This window comes from Colius striatus, chromosome 1, assembly GCF_028858725.1.
Source record: "Colius striatus isolate bColStr4 chromosome 1, bColStr4.1.hap1, whole genome shotgun sequence".
In the NCBI taxonomy this organism is placed as follows: Eukaryota; Metazoa; Chordata; class Aves; order Coliiformes; family Coliidae; genus Colius; species Colius striatus.
Window position 1 is genome coordinate 193,111,798 of NC_084759.1, and position 17,610 is coordinate 193,129,407.

The window sequence follows — 17,610 nt, forward strand, 5'->3', positions numbered from 1 at the left end:
GAAAAAGTTTTAACTGGTTTATTTTCTGGATTGGTGCCAAACCCACTAATATCCTAGCTTGCTTCGTGCTTGAGTCTAAAGGGTGCCCACTGAAAATTTGATGCTGATGTGCCAGCCTCTGCAGTCAGAGAAATCTGCACAGAATGCTGCCAAATACTGTCTTTCCTAGACACTCCCCAGACTTGGGGAGAGAGGTAGGATGTGGAGTCAGTTTAACCATAGTTGGGTTGGGTTACAGCTGCAGCGTACTACTGAGAACCCTTTTTCAATTGCTGACTGATTTCATCATCTTGGTTTCATTGACACTGAACTTTTTGCTCATGGAATCAAACATCATGCAAATGCAAAATCTCAATTATGATTATTTAAAATTTAGTATTACACCTTGGAAGACTTTTGGCAAAAAGGTAGAACAGGTATCTAGAAATTAAGAGGAGGCTTTTAAGTTAGTTTGGTCCCAATGCATTCTGGTGAACCTTGATCTCCCAAGACCAAGTTTCAAGGAAAAGCAAATGTATTGTTTCTGAATGGCTTTTAGAAAGAGAGGGGAAAAAGACTGAGTTGATGGAAGATTTTTGTCTAGTAGCATGGATGTGTATTACATGAAAAAGAGGCAAGTGAGTGAAATAAGAAGGCAATGTGGTTCGGTTAAGAAGATGTTGTAATAGTGTCATTAAAGGCAATAGCTTAGATAAGCTTACTTGAAGTAAATTGGATGATTTTTCTTGCATTCAAACCTGGGAGTTTGGTAGATGCAGCTTGGAACACAATGCAAAAGCTTTCTTGTTAAATTCAAGCACATCTACCACCTTGAATTTTAAGAGGAAGAAAGCAGAAGTGTGGGTGAGTGGTTTTGTGGAGTTGGTTTTGGTTTTCTTTTCTCTACTGTAGAACTTATTTTTAAGGATATTAGTGTTTCATCTATAATAACTTATCTCATATTGACAAGACAGTCTACAGAGGAAAGACAAAAGGAAGTTTATAGCTGCAAGAAGGCATTATTCCCATGGTTTTAAGGGCAGAAGATGATTATGAGATCATGTAACCTGACTTCCTTTTGTAACAACCCAGAAAATACACAATCCTTTAAGCCCTATAACCTTTTTTCTTTGACTTGAAACATGCTTTACAAAAAGATACCTTGATTTGGACAAATAGAGTGATAGGAAATCTAGTGTGGTTGAAGTGTGTTCCACTGGTCAGTACTCGGACTTGTTTCAGAAGAATTATAACGAGCTTGGATTTGTCTGCCTTAGCTTCTTGCTATAGCTTCTTGTAGTATCTCTTCTCAATCATATAAAAAAATTTGTAATATGCCGTGTTTTCATTTTTTTCAATATTTCAAACAGTTCCTCTTAATCTTTTATTGAAACTCAACAAGATGAAGCCTTTGTCACTGTAAGCCATGTTGTGAACCCTCAACTCGTTATGGCTTCTCTGTATTCAGCGTGGGTTTTGGACATATAAATTCTGGCTACCATAACTGCTCAGATCCAAACCTTTTGCCTGTAAATCTTGTTTATTAAAGACACAGAAGGTGAAATTTTGGTGTCATTGCAAAGAGCTAGATTTTTGCCATTGATTGAAAATGGCTCCAGCCTATTACACATACATTTTTATTTATAGTGCCAGTGGCTAAATGATGAATATACAGGTTTCAACTTCAATAAAGTAAGTACTGAGAGCCTAAATTTAGAAATGAGTGGAAGAAAATGAGAAAGCTTAGGGGGAAGATCACCAAGCCTGCATGAACATTGTCCCAGATGAAGTTGCTAAATTTAACTAGAGATGTATTGAAAAATACAATTGAGTCTATTTCTTGGTTTAAGATTTCAGAAGAGCAATTCACACAGTTTATTACAGAGTCTGACAGATAAGATAATCTACAGGTAGGCAAAGAATGTAAAGTAAAATAGACAATTGAGTACAGCTATATTTCTGGAAAATGAAGATCCAGGCAAATAACTTCCAGCAAATCTCCTGACACTTTGTGTAGTCCTTGAAATAATACAGGAGGTTATTAGATGCCTGGTAGCCACTTTCTTTGTGCTGCTGGCGGTGTATAGGCAGAAAGCCTCCACTGGTGTTTTCCTGGGGTGTTGGTTGAAACCTAAAAAGCTAGTTTTGTCATCATGAGAGAAGCTTATCTCCGTGGTTGGAGAAACAAACCTACTTTATTTCTTCCTGATGTTATTTCATCACGAATAATTTACAGACTTTCTGTGCAAGGAAAGAGAGTAAATTCAGCCATAGCTCATTTCTTCCACAGAAAGAGGAAAAGCTGAACAGCATTAATATTAATGATAATGTTGGGTTAAAAAATAATGAAATATTTAAAAGAAAGATGCAAGAGTTGCAGGCCACTCAATATTTTTAAATGGTACTGTTTTTTCCACTATAACTTTAGTGCCTTTTTCTTGTCTAGAAGTAGACTTGTTTGTTCCCCTCTGTCTAGGCATTGCTGTACATTATTAAGTACCATGGTCTCATCTTGTTTTGTTGGGGTACGTGCCTCATTCGGTGCGTAGACCAATTGATGTTCAGGGGAGGAGCAGCTATTAATTTTTTATCTTTTTCAAGTTTTCACTGCATGACCAAATGCCTTTAAGATACATCTATTAATTTCCTCATAACTCTTCTCCTCATTCCAACGTCTGAATTTTTACATTATCATGCTGAGGCTGTGAGAAGAGGAGGTGCTATTTCTCAGTTTTACGGAACTAGGACACACAAAAGTGAATGTCAGAAATGCTCACTAATTTTGTGCTCTGGCTGAGCTCCTTTGAATACTTTCTTGAAAATACTTACTAAAATGTATATTCCTTTGGATGTGACTGTTGTGATTCTTGTTTGTCAAATTCAAAATCCATGGTCTCATATTCAACTCTCAGAAAATATGGGATGTAAACTTCATGAGTTCCTGAGAAGAGACAGAAGTGTAGGCATTTGCCTGTTACCTTGTCAGGTCCCTCTGTTAGAAGCAGGTTGAAGAAAGCTATTTTCTAATGTCATATTCAGTTATCTTACTGATGAGCCATTTTATCCCCCTTCATTCTGATTTATTTACTGCAGCCTTTCACCTTCAACAGGATATGTGGGAAGGATTTATATAGCACTATCCTTCTATTTTTGCCAGGTCTACTGCATTGAGAAAGGTCCTGTTTTTCCTAAATAATGCATGTGATAGTGGTTTAAATAAAACTAAAATACTGTACTGTGCAGTATGCTCATGAGGGAAGACTTGAGGCTTACTAGTTCCCATCTTTTAAGTGTTGGATTGCAACCTCATTGTCTCAGCGCATTTTATTTTTATGCTCTACATTGATGCCTTTTTTTGAACTTGAGTGTTAGACTCCATTCCAGATCTTTTTAAAGGACTATTCTGTTGAAGTCACTGCCCCTTCTGTCTTCTGCTTTCTAGTCCTATCTTGTCTTGTCTTTCCTTCTCTCCTCCAGTGGGTCCTAATGCTTTCTTTTATGGTTGACCAGTGTGTCAGTGCACTGATGACCCATTCAGGCTTCCTGTCATAGCAGTTGAAGATCCTCATCTGATTTCAGTCACTTCCATATTTTTTTATCCTTGGCCCATGTCTGGTCTATTTTCTTCTTCCAATTCTTATGCCAGTTTAACAAACCAATGTATCCCTACTAGGGTCTCAGGTGCCTTTTGTATCTAGTACATCTTTTGTATCTTACCACCAGTTTGCAATTTAGTCTTTGTCTGATTTCCAGTTCCCAGTTTAGTCTTAGTGCTTTGGGACAAGGAAACCGAGATGAGTTGCCTACTGCTATGTGATTTGTAATATCTGATTCTGTCTTCCCAACTGAAGTCAATCTGTTTTCTTCCCAATGCAATTTAGGAGTTAGGTAGTATATCAAAACAAAGAAAAGCAGCAGTCCTTCACTGTCGTATGTTAGGGCTGTCAGTGTCTCAAGAGCCTCTAATGATTACAGGATGCACCGTTTTTGCATAGAAACTTCTCTTAATTCTAATAATAGTAATTTGACAGTTAAAGAATGCAAAAATTGCACTTGTAATCCTAGTGATGGTGCTTTAATTTCTCATAACATTCAGGAAATGATTTTGATCTCTTCAATGTATGGCAAACTTGGATAAAATGTCAAGGCAAAACTGCTTAGAGGTAATGAATAGTATGCTCAAAATACTAACTCTTCTGCATTTTGCTTGTGTTAGCAAAAACCCGTGCTGCTGACTTACTGGTGAATCCACTGGACCCAAGAAATGCAGATAAAATTAGAGTTAAAATTGCTGACCTGGGAAATGCCTGCTGGGTGGTAAGTATAACTACATCATTTTAGCTGTTTAGCTTTCACACTGTTTAGAACAGAACTTTTTATTGCTCATGTTCTACATTAATGTGGTTCTTTCTGTTTTAGCATAAACACTTCACAGAAGACATCCAGACAAGACAATATAGATCCATAGAGGTTTTAATAGGAGCAGGTTACAGTACACCTGCTGATATCTGGAGTACAGCGTGTATGGTAAGAACAATCCAATGTGTATTTTACAAGAATAAATATCTGTGGTAGTTTAGCCCTGGCTGGGTGCCAGATGCCCACCAAATCTCTCTATCTCTCCCCCTCTTAAACTGGAAAGGGGAGAGAGAAATACAACAAGAGGTTTGTGAGTCAAGATAAGGGCAGGGAGATCACTCAGCAATTAGCATCATGGGCAAAACAGACTCATCTTGAGGAGAAAAAGTTTGATTTAGTAATGAACAACCAGAGCAGAACAGGGAGATGAGAAATAAAACCAAGTCTTAAAACACCTGCCCCCACCTCTCTTTGTTCCCAGAACTCTCCTTCCTTCCTCCCCAGCAGTGCAGGGGATGGATGTTACAGTCAGTTCATTACAGATGGGCTTTGCTGCTGATTATTCTCAGGGGGAGGCTTTGTCACACTTCCCACTGCTACACTGTGGGGTCCCTCCCACGAGAGACAGTCCTCCATGAACTTGTCCAACGTGGGTCCTTCCCATGGGTTACAGTTCCTCACGAACTGCTCCAGCATGGGGCAGCTCCTCACACCCTGCCCCAACATGGGTCATCCACCGGGAGAACAGTCCTTCAGGTACCGACTGCTCCAGCCTGAGTCCCTCACAGGATAACAAGTCCTGACAGCAAACCTGCTCTGGTGTGGGCTCCTCTCTCCCCACAGACTCCCAGGTCCTGCCAGGAACTTGCTCCAGTGTGAGCTTCCCACAGAGTCACAGCCTCCTTCAGGCATCCACCCGCTCAGGTATGGGGTCCTCCACAGTCTGTGAGTGGATCTCTGCTTCTCAGTGGCCTCCATGGACTGCAGGGGCACAGCTGCCTCACCATGGTCTCCACCACAGGTCACAGAGGAATCTTCCTTCCAGGGCCTAAGATGTGGAGATGTTTTCACATTCTCACTCCCTGTTACTACTACAGCAACTTCTTCCCTTTGTCAAATCTGTTTTTCACAGAAGCATTACCTCAGTCACCAATTGGCGAGGCTTGGGTCAGCTGTGGGTCCATCTTAGAACTGACTGGCCCGAACCCTATCAGCTACAGGGGAAGCTTCTGGCAGATCTTTGTTTAAAGAAGCCACCCCTGTAGCCCCCTGCTACCAAAATCTGGCCTAGACAAAACCGCTACAATTCCACTTGCCTCTGAGAGTCACATATTTGACTGATCATAAAAATTCACATTCATCACACAATTTTCATAAAAAATGGTGAAATACTTCTAATTCTTGCCAAGTACAGTTAAAACATTCAGCAGATCAAGCTTGCAGGTCACAGCTTTAGGTTCTCAACTTTGAAGAGAAGGAATTTAGTTTAATAGAAAAATATGTGGTCATGTTCTGTGGAACTAGTTTGAAGCAGATAAAACTAAAATTATAAACTTAAACAAAGTTTTTAAATATAAAAACTAAAAATCATTCAACTTTCTGAAACTACTTCTGTTTGTAGTATCTGTTTGGGGACAAACAAGCTACATGCATCTTCTCATTAATGATGGTTTGGGGAATACGTTTAGAACTCTCTTTGCCTATTTTAAAAGTGAAAACTTAATCTTTGTATTTTACAAATACATGTCTGAAAAGAGTAAGTGTGTGAGGAGGAGGAGAAGACTCAAATACTAGACACAGTTTGCAGGCGTGGGTGATGAGAAGAATTGCAGAGCTCAGAGGGAGAGGAGGAGGATTGAAAGGAACATAAAATCCTACAGATATTATAAGCTCAGCAAGCCCTGTGTTGGAAGTAACAAACCCATAAGTAAAATTGCAAGTATGTTTTCTCTGGAGTTTAATACTAGCTTTTGCTTTAGTACACAGAGAAGTCCATCCATTTGCAAACTTACTTTTCCATTTGGGGGCAAAATGTAGAATTTTTCTGTTTATGTTGGAAAAAAAACAGAGAACATTTCACAGTTTTGATCAGTATTTCTTGGGATGATTCTTCTCTTCACTAACTACAGAATTACTGTAGAGACTTCCTGTTCTTTTCACCTGATACTTTGTAAACCTCAGTTGAACTTGATACTTTTTTATGTCATTGGATACCCTTATGTTTGCCTTCCTTTACTGTTGTACGTGCTCCCAGCTGATAGCATATACAGTCTGATAGCTAAAGCCACATAAAAAATATTGAAATCTATCTAGGATGGTGTTTAAGAAAATAGGGTACTCAACAGCGATATCATACCTAGGGAATATAATATCACTACCCTGCTTGGGGTCATTTTTACACTTTAATTCTCTCCAGTGTTACATAAGCATTACTGCTTTCTTCATGCAAGTTCCTTCTCAAACATAAGGATTAAAAAAAAAAGCTGAAAGCATCTCTGTTAACTGAGATACATCTAGTGGAGATTCACAATTATTTGTGAAATTTCAATATTTTAATGGAAAAGTTACGCTTATGCTTTTTTTTGTTATGTAAGCTTTCCATATAGTGAAGCATACAGGCTTTGGCTTTTTGCCCATGAAAATGCTGTAGAAAATTTGTGATCTTGCAGCACTGACATACAGCTGTTGAATTCAATTTGTCATTGCATAGTCCTGTAAAAAAAATAGTGATCAGTCTCTCAAACTCACCCCAAAAATTCACCATTTCAAAATGCCTCAGGATCTACTTTCATTCCTGTGTGGCTAAAAAAATGAGTCAGAGCCCTGTGAGTGCGGATCCTGTATGAGACAGAAAACAACTCTGAGGTAGGGGTTGACTTGAAGACCTTAACAGCTCTGTCGGCAAAGGACCCTTACTAGAGATTAACAGCTTGGGGAACATTCCTGATGTGATGCTGCAAACTCCCAATTAACTAATTTAGGGTGGTTTTGGAAATTATGATTCTATTCTCTCCCATACCTAAAGCAGCCAAGAACTGTGAAGTACCAAAGTGTTTTAATGCCATTGTGGCTTCATTTGCTTTCTGAAGTTTGGGTTCCTTGTACCTAGGTGCTGTTCAGAAAATGCCCTTCTAGGTGCTTGCTGTGTTTTCAAAAGATTTGTCAGCTTGAGCAGGAGATGGAGGCATTGTTTATTTTCAGCTAAAGTACAGCTCAGATACTCCATTAGCCATGCTGTCCAAGGCTATCAAAGGCATGTCATGTTGCTTTGCTTGTGCAAGTCCAAAGGTAATAAGGCCATGTTTGGATGTAGTACTGTGTGATGAGATGACTGGTCCATCAGTATTGCCATGACTTTTTTCTTGGCAAATGTCCATCCTTCCATACATTGTCAATTTGCCCAATGTGACAGGACCAAGCAGATGTGGTGTGTCCTACCAGCTGACTCCATATTGATTGCATATGACATTTCTCATTTCCTCCCCTTCTAAAGTTTAAACAACAAAAAAAGTAGTTGTGAGTTAGGGGTAGCTGCTGTACGTTATTAAGTGACCTAAGTTTGAGGTGTTGTTCAGGTTAGGTAGTTGCTCTCACCGTATCCACTTGATCAAAGCAGCACATCTGTGAACAGGTAGACAAGTTGCCATGTGGCTCTGCAGTGGGAGGCCCTGTTACAGCATTAGGGATCCTGTCCTTCCTTCTGATCATGATTTTGACTTTGGATGAACTTTCGTGTCTCACTTTCTTTGTGGAATGATAATGCACATAGTGGAATGATAATGCACAGAGAGCAAAAGTGTGTTCCTAACATGAATGGTGTGAATTAATGTGTAGCAAGGTAGTATCAAAGCAAAGTGGAGACATTATGCTTTTAAAACCCTTGCTCACAACAGAATCACTGAGCTAGCTCTCTGAACCTGCACTGAAAGAGGGTTCAAAATATTTTGACCTCATTTGGATGAAATTGTGTGCAAATACATCTTGTAGATCTGTGTGTACCCATGACCTTCAAATTGGATATTTCTGACCAATATTCTTACAGACACTGATTGGGTATGCTCTTCCATCTGTGTAGCTCTTGCTGACAGAAAACCTGTTACTTCAAAGTTGTGGTCAGCTTCTGCATCTCATTGTTTAAGTGTGTTGGGTTTGTGTGGAGCCTCTTATTTTGTAACAGGGAGGGGCTAAACCATGACAAACTTTCACAACCTGGCTGCCAAACTCTCCTAAAGTGTTTGCTCACAAGTAGTCTGGAACACTCTGCAGTAGTAAACAGCACACATGAAGACTGCTTAGTTTGCACAACAGAAGAGATTCTCCATGTGTTACATATCCACTACTGTGCCAGGTATTCTAGATCATGTCTTCATTTGAAAAATTACAATGAAACCAGGCCTTTCTTTCAATTAATTCAGGGTCCATAGGATTTCCGTGTCAGAGTTTGTGTATCGATCTTCTTATGTCTCCTGAGTTGTATGAATTTATCCATTTGGAATGCCTTGCGACAAGGATTCACCTGGCATCTTAACTTGATCCGGTGCTTTTTGGATCTCCTTTGAGCCTAAGGTTTTTCACTGCCTTCTGCTTACTGATAAAATAATGTTACTCACTGGAAATAGCATTAACTCTGAGTAGCAGAGCTAGCTACTGGTTCTTGTGTTGGCTTGTGTTTATGACCTCCAATGTTAAGTCAAGCACAGAGGTTGTTTTAGCATAACAGTGGCAGACTGTATTTTTTCATTATGCCATTTGTTCATCAGCTTTACTTAGTCTTGCATAATGAGAATGGAGATAATGATAGTCTTAAACAAAAGCCTCTGAACAATGATGCCCTGAATGTGCAAAACATCTGTGTTTATGTGTGCATAGCAACTTTCAGAGTACCTCCTTCTGAGTCTGGCTTTTAGGACATGATATGTTGTGTCTACATGGAGTGCTCTCCTCTCCTGGGTTCTTCTAATATGAGTTGGCTTCATCTAGCCATCAGCTCCGTGGCTCTGCTCCATGCAGCTTCCAGGAAAGAAAAGCCCTGTTTTATTTGTATTGTCTTTAGTATGAGAGTAGCCAGAGAATTCTGATCAGGATTACTCTTGCTGGAAGCGTACATAAACAGAGCTATGTCAGGACTCTACATGTATAGCAGAAGAGGGAAAAATAACTTGATGCTGGTAACTTTATGGTTCTGTTTCTTTTGGTGTTATGCCAGTGATTAAGTGGCATTGTAAGCCAGCAGCCTGTGAGCTGAATCTTCTGATTTTAGATGATTCAGCATGGCCTAGTTCTTGTGCCCCAAAACTCTTCAAATCAGATTTAAAGGATGAGAGGGAATATACTCAGGCCAGTACCCGTCCTTTGCTCAGGTCATCTGAGTCGTGGAGTCTTTAAGAAAAAGGGGGGTGGAACAGAAGAGAGTGCTCCATATCTTTGGAGGCTTGTAATCAGTGCATGCAGGATGTGCTGTGAGGCTGATGAAGGAAGTTAAGATGCCAGTGGGTTTTTTCAGACTGAAAGAGGGTTTTTGACTTGTTTTGTGCTCAGCAAAGAATGCAACAAAGTACAACTTAATGTGGGTTTTTTTCCCCAGACTTTGGTGACTTAGGTCTGAGTGATTGTTGCTATCATTTGCTGGATATTTGTAAGTTTTGCCAAGGAAATTGCACAGTGCTCTTTCTTTGTCTTTTGACAATATGACCTGTTTAAGTGAGATACCCAGCTGCTCTCATGGGAAGCTAGACACTGGGATCTCTCTCCACATTTGTTAAATTCTAGAAAATTCTATGCTCCCATGCTGTACTAAACTGCATTTTAATTCTGCCAACAGGGAAGTGCATATCTAATTTTCACCCAAAAAAGGAGAGCAGATTTGGAGCCAGCAGTGCTTTTGACAGCACTGAAACCACTCTTGATCATTTAATTTTATCAGGCTGAATTTCCACATTTGCAATATTAAGAAGGTTACTTTCTGTGGAACAGAAGCTGAACAGGCACTGCATGATTTAGCATTTCCCAAATCTCAAAAGCCATGGAACACAGTAGTCCACTGCTGCTGCCAAGAAATTCTGGCAAGATAAGTAGTGGCAGAGGGCATCTCTTTGTGTTGCTCCTGGAAATGACTGCAAACACCGTGATTCCACTGCTTTTCCTTGTTGGAGACAAGAAAAGCACCTGAGATGATGAGTCTCGTCATCTGACTTGTTCATTATGTACAGTTTTGTTTGAGCAGCAGGGAGGAGAGACTATGTCACAAGCTAGGACATAAACAAGACTGTGTTGTTAACACTTTTCTGAGGTGGCTTTTGTGGTGTGTTGTGATTCCTGAAATATCTTCTTTTTATAATAAGACCTATCAAACAGATCATAGCTGTAGATCAGCAGGAAGTGAGAGAAGAAGAAAATTGTGTTTTATCTACCCAAAGAGAATACAAATGATGAAAGAAAACACTACTGGGGTGAGAAGGAAAGAGGGCAGGCAAACAGCTCCCAAAATGGGGGAGATGCTGCTACAAAGCGAGCAAGCTTATAGAGGTGGGTTTTGTTGTGAGCATTTCTATTCATGTGAGAGAACTCACATGTGAGAGGGACAGGATGAAGAATGAGGAGAATATAGTAACTTATGATGTTAAAATTAAACCTACATGTAAGTTCTTGTAGTTCAGCCCCCAATTTACTTCATTACATGATGTCTTCTGACGGGGGTGGAGGGGTAACTGTCCTGAACTACCCTTCCTGTGTTGTTAGTGAGGAAAAAACTATCATGTCTCCATGGGATCATGAGTATCATCATGCTAGCATGTGTGAGTGTCACATACTAAAGGTGTGATGACAAGCCTCAGGCTGCACAGAAGCAGTATTTTGAGGAAAAAGGGGAAATGAGAAATCTGGTTCAGAGAAGATAAAAACTTCAAGTCACTGTGCACATATTTTCCAGTAGGCAGATACAGTACAAAATGCTGTTATTAATCACTGTATACCCTTTTTGAAGGTGGTGGGTGGACAACCTGAAACATTCAAAAGAAATCAGTTTTCTAAAGAAACTTGACTTTCTAAAGCAGCCACTCAGCGTGTGCATGATTCTGAGGTCGGAGTGCAGCAAATAATGGAAACCTGTTTCCTTTTCAAACATCCCATGCATGTCTGTGTTTTCTGTGTCTGGGCTTTCTTACCAAACACTAACCATGCTATAAATGCCTTTTATATTGTTTTCCATTGCCTGGCTCTTCGGAGGGAGACGTCTATAGGAGAGCTGTCAACTGGCGTGCGTATCTAAAAGCTTTTTGCTCTTCTTTCCGTGTTCACACTCACCTTTGGAGCCATGTTCTTAAAACAGACTATTTTAAAGCAGTTAAAATCTTCTCATTCACAGCTCTTTTCTTCATCTGAGGCAGAGAAACTGTGGCTGAGAGCCACATCTCGTCTGTCAGAACAATAATTCTGGCCTATAGCTTGTTGTCCTTTTTCAGCTGGGGTTTCATAACAGGAATTCAGGGAGGCTGATGTAGTCCAAGTGAATTGTTCTTCCAGTCCTCTCCCAGACAACTTTCCCCAGGCATGCATCCATTTTCAGTCACCAGATTGAGTACACAGCTGTCACACAGTGAAAATGTAGCTATTTCCAATGGTGTGATTAGACATGGATCCCTAATACAGGGTAGAGGTGCCAACAGTTTAGTATTGTGGTAGGCTCGTGTGCAGTCACGTGGCAGGAACAGAATCGTGGCCTCTCCAGAGCCTCCAAACGCAGCAGTGGGGCCGTTTATGTGCAAGGTTCTCCATCTGCAGATGGAGAAAAGCAGTCTCAACTGTTTTTCTGTGATAACCTGAGGAAAGCGATGAGTAGCAATTGCCAGTACAGTCAGTAAGGATGGATGATTGCCTTGGGCTTTTGTGCCATATGTTGAGAATGCTGCATCTTGTTTGTTATCTCCATGTAATAATTGACATGCTGATTTCTGTGGAGGTAAATGTCAACATTAAGTTGGAGCTTCTGTCAAGAAAGTTTTTTCAAAGGGAAAGTAAGTAAATATGGTTAATCTATATCTATAGCATCACAGAAATAATAGCCAAGTATAGGTTGAAAGAGATCTCTTGTAGTCTGCCTCCTGTTTGAACCAGGGTAAATGTCAAGGTTAGATGAGGTTGCTTAGGGCCTCGTTCCAGCTGAGGTGTACGTATCTGTCAGGATGGCATTTGCACAGCCTTTCTGAGCAGCCTGACCCAGTGCTCAGCCAGTCTCACTGTAGAACTTTCTCCCCACATCTGGAATTTCTCATCTTACTGTTCATTTCTGTTTTCTGTTGGCTTTTCATTGAGAAAAGTATATCTTGGTCTTCTCTGTTAACTCCTTTAGGCAGTGGAGAGCAGCAATTAAACTCTCCTTTCTCCAACCTGAACAAATACAGCCCTACCAACCTTTCACCTGCATCCTCTGCTCAGCCCCCTGACTTCTTAGACGTTCTCCCTGGTGTTTCTCACATTTGGCAGGGTCTCTCTCATACTGGCCCAAAACTGGTCACAGATGTGCAAGCTGAAGTGCTGAGGAGAGAGGAAGTCACTTCCCATTGAGGGCTGGTGAGACTTTTGTGTCTACCTAGCCTGTCTTATCAGCCCTGCTGACCTGCTGTCAGCCTGCTCTCCGCCTCCTGATTTGGTCACAGAGTGGCAGTGACATGGGACTTGGAGACTAAGTGGGTTTATGTGCCTGCAGTTGGGTGCAAAGGGTCGGTATGTACTGAAAAGTGCTGAGGAAGTTCAAGACAGCAGTACATCCCCTAAACTGTAGCTGTGAGTACCAGCAGCAGAGAACTCTTCTTCCAGTGGCACTGACTCAGTAACAGGACCACACATGCTTTCTGGTACACCGTGCCTTTGGGCATCAGCTTAAAGAGCAACCCATACGGGTCGTTGTCCTTCCTATGGCTATTAACATTCTTGCTAATGCCTTTTTAACACTGATCCTTTTACTTGATGGTACAAACCTAGGTCCAGGATTTGTGAGACTCAACTGATTTCATTTATTGTGCACTGTGTAGATAGTCCGTTCTGCAAACCTGTTACCAGATGGCTCTACATGAACCTGTGAGACATTTTCCTACATGAATGCTAAGAAGTATTGTAGGTATTTATTGCAGCACACAAAAGGCAAGGCTGCCTCTGGGCTGTCCTATCCCTGTGTATCTCAGTCAGAAGTTTCTTTGTTCTTGGTGCAGAGGAGAGTCAGGAAATCAAATGTCTGCGAGACTGTGGCTGCAGCCCATGCGGAGCATGGAGTCAAAGCTATAGGAAAATGAAAAAAGCAGCAGCATTTTGAAAAGCTTTAGTTTCTCTTTGGCAAAAGGGTGGTATAAATATCCCAAACCTGTGAGAGCTCACAGCTCTTTTTATATACAAACTGATCTGAAATGCAGTGTATCACAGTGGTATGCTTACTTCTTGTGCTCCTCTAGGAACAGTTTCTCCAATTTAATCTTTTCAGTCCCACGCAAGCATATCAACCTATTAATACTTTGGATTTTGGGACAGAAGCTGTGTTCTTTTGGAGTATACCTTTGTGGCTAAATCCAGCTCTATTTCTATTGTTCTCTGGGAATCTGTGTTCAATAGCAATAAGTTTCTTACTGTCCTCAGAAATCAACCCCATCAGCATACATCCTCCTAGGAATGCTGCTCCAGCTCTTCCAGTGAATATATATTCCCATGAGATACAGAAGTGACACTTGGGGCTTCTCATCTTCTTCTTGAGAGAATAACAGTGTTCTTCATGTGTTGACAGATCTCTATCAGCAGTCTCTTCTGACTACTTTTAACACTTTCTTCACTTTAAAGACCTGATAATTTATTAAATCCTTCAGATTATTTTTTTAAGATGTGTAATGAAAACTCTCAACCTTGAGCTAAGAGTAGAATAAGAAAAGAAGTGAATGATTGTTTATTAATGACTTGAGAAATTAAAGGCCCATTCATAGGATCAACAGAAATGTCAGCAAGAGGCATTCTTGCTTTCTTGGCTGCTGTATGTGATTGCAATGAATTATTTTGGCTATATCCCACTTGGATGATACTGCATTTCACAGCTTGAAAAAGCCAAGTGCCCATAAATAGACTAAATTTACAGGTGATTTAACAACTCCAGATTATGAATTGGAACAGAAAAGCATCTATTTTCAGGAGATAAATATTTTATAGTAAATATTCTAACAGAGTGAAATCCCTTCCCAGAACTGTGCCAGGTAATTCTACTTGATTTTGGAAGGATTTTCTGGATCGGATGATCTCCCAGGTCTTGGACAAACAAAATAGTTTGGTGTTTAAACCACCTGGAAAGAATTAATTCCTATGGCTTCTTGGGTAATTGGTGATCACCATCAGAAGGAGAATCATTTAACAATTACTCTAGGTGAATCCATGTTTGTGCACAAGTATGGACTCTCATAGTTAATTCTCCTCTTTGTGGCGTTATACCCATAAAAAGGAAGTCCGTTGTGTCCTGACCTAGCACAGCGTTAGCACCCCCTTGAAGCACTGTCATGGCTGGAAGGGATCAGCCATTGTGCTGTCTGCTCTGAGTTCCTTCACCAGCATCAGACTCAGTACTTTACCTCATAATTGCAGTATTTACTTTGGCATCTCAGTCAGCAACAAAAAAAACCTTTTTGAAAACCCATATGGATTTAGTCATGAAAGCAGCTTACCCCGTTTGCTAATTTCAAGTGATCAACTATAGTTACAAATGGATTTTATTTGGTTCAGACTTTATTTGCCTCCTCATTGCACAATCTAACGATTAGCTGATAGATACAGGTGTAGCTCTTTATCATGTGTTTAGAAATACCTCTGTCCCAGCTTCATTAACTTACACATTTACCATGCTCGACAGGCCACACGTTAGTACGTACGGACGTGTTTCCTGTTGGCTTTGCCCTGGTGCCTGCTTCCTGCTGGGAGTCCGAGGCCGTGCGCTGCCTCCCAGTGCCTTGGAGCCTTGGGGCTGCTGGGGACGGCCCGTGGTGCCTCACTCCTGGGCCACCTCCTCGTTCTCCCTAACTGAGTGGGCAGGAGTGCCCGGGGTTTGGGCTCGGGCCCTCACGCTGCGGGGCAGCTGTGGGGCTCCCGCCGGAGCTCGGGTGCACCCTGTGTTACACTGCGGCGATGATAGGCCCCAGGTAAGTGGCCGCTCCTCAGTCTCAGGTCTGGCTGTAGGCCTTGAGCTTGGAATGCTAATTCCCTCTTGGTTCTGAGGTAATGTTTTGCTGATGCCTTGAGATTAAAACCACTATTTCTGAAATACCCATCCGTATGTCTGTTATGTTATAGGCTTTTGAGCTAGCAACTGGAGATTATTTGTTTGAACCGCACTCTGGCGAAGACTATTCCAGGGATGAAGGTAGGAACTTTTTGAGCTGTTACATGAGTTTCTATATATATATTCACAACTCCTTAGACTTCCAGTGAGCTTACAGTGGGGTTAAGTTTGGTATTTGAGTGAACTGTTCATACACATTGTTTTGAGAACATAAATATGATTTTTTTCTTTTTAGTTGTAAGTTCCATCACTAGCAATGGGTGGGCAAAAACTCCCTTCTGCAGATACTCATCTACTTAGCAACTGCCTGAAGGAATTAAACTGCCCTTGTAAGATTGCATCTGTGTGGAAACGTGATTGAGAATAATAACATTTTAGTTTAGAAAAGAAACGACAGATTTGAACTTGGTAGTATTTTCTTTTACAAGAGTGACACTGGAATAATGTTTACATTGCGTATCTTTATTTGAATTAGGCAATTACTAATTTTTTAAAAATCAGAATTAACTCCTGCTTCCATCTGTATACCTGTCCATTTTCATGCTTGGTTTGCTTGTAAATGCTCTTTGCAGTGGTAACGTGGGCATCATTCATTGTTCCTAAATGCTACTAATGATGCCAGAGCTCTGCTGATCCTGGAAACCTCTGCATGGATTTGCTGCAAACATTGTTGATTTGAAACTATTTCTGATTTTTTACTAATTCCAGTTTCTTTCCTCTTCTTTTTTATCCCATCCTTTCCCTGCCCCTTCCACTCCCGTATCCTTTTTTTCTCTCCCTCATAGACCACATAGCACACATCATAGAGCTGCTAGGCAATATCCCAAGGCACTTTGCTCTATCTGGAAAATATTCTCGGGAATTCTTCAATCGCAGAGGTAGTACCTCTTCTTTTTGAAAGGTGCCGTGATGCAGACAGAAGTGGAGTTGCTGGTTGTAGCGTGTCCCACTGAGGAGCATCTCCTGAAACCTCACAACAAAAGAAATAATCCTTTTTGAAAAACAAAACCACAGGAATCTGTGACAAACATTGGGTTGAGTTTTGTTTTTTTTCGCTAAACATTCTGAAAAGTAACTTGGTACATTTTAAATAATGTGGCAAAACTTGTTTATAGCAACTGATTCTCAAATGTTGTTTTGAGAAGAAAGTTTTGCTGAAAGCATCTTTCCAAATTAGCCCCTGAGCAACGTGCAGGTGTCTCTTTTACCAGGATCAATCTATTTCTGTCTGTACCGGGCCAGTGTTAGTGTGTGCATGCAATGTACTGATTAAACTGTTGTATGTTTCTGTTTTGCTGGCAATGTTCTCCAATGCAGACCACATAGCATTGATCATTGAACTGCTGGGAAAAATCCCTCGAAAATACGCTATGTTGGGGAAATATTCCAAGGAGTTTTTCACCAGAAAAGGTAACGGTATTTATGCAACACTCATTTAAAGCATAATGCTATCCAAAAGGAGAATATGTTCAGTTATGGGCACTGAAGAAGTATATCCATTTAAACGGAGAGCTCTTATTGAAGAACAACTTTGGTGTAAACTCGGCTTTCTGAGGAAAGCCACAATTTGCAGCGTTCAGGTCAATAACTTCCTTTAAAATTCATTTTGGGATATACTCAACAGAATGTGAATATTAACAAATGTCTGTGTGAATCTGTTGTCCAGTGTTCGTGTCAACGTAAGCAGTCAGGTGATGCACGTGATGGGCAGTCATCTGCTGTCAGCTGCTTTTGGTCATATGTAGCGGTCGTCTGGCAGATGCCAGCTGTGTGGGATAGCAGAGGTGGGAGTAGGTGGGCCGCAGGAGGTGGAACGGAGCGAGTGCCTGGGCAGCAGACACAGCTCTGTGTGTGGCGGGTCCTCAGGCGCCGTTCCTTCCCTGGACAGCGTATGCAGGAAGATGGCTCTGTGGCAGAGCAGTGAGGAGAGCTACTCTGGGCTCGCTTCAGGCAGCCTGGCTTCCCTGATGCCC

General features: G+C 41.0%; 1 protein-coding gene across 4 annotated transcripts in view; it reads left to right on the top strand.

Moving 5' to 3' along the window:
- The window catches only part of SRPK2 (SRSF protein kinase 2), a 145,348-nt gene that overhangs the window by 120,768 nt on the left and 6,970 nt on the right, over nt 1-17,610 (top strand). For 3 of the 4 annotated variants that reach the window (XM_062019097.1, XM_062019114.1, XM_062019106.1), the window contains 4 exons: nt 4,196-4,296; nt 4,399-4,506; nt 15,649-15,718; nt 16,955-17,047. In XM_062019097.1, the coding sequence (XP_061875081.1) occupies nt 4,196-4,296; nt 4,399-4,506; nt 15,649-15,718; nt 16,955-17,047 (372 nt within the window). Of the gene's footprint in view, nt 1-4,195; nt 4,297-4,398; nt 4,507-15,648; nt 15,719-16,422; nt 16,516-16,954; nt 17,048-17,610 lie in introns of all 4 variants that reach the window. The other variant, XM_062019122.1, reaches the window with a different exon arrangement.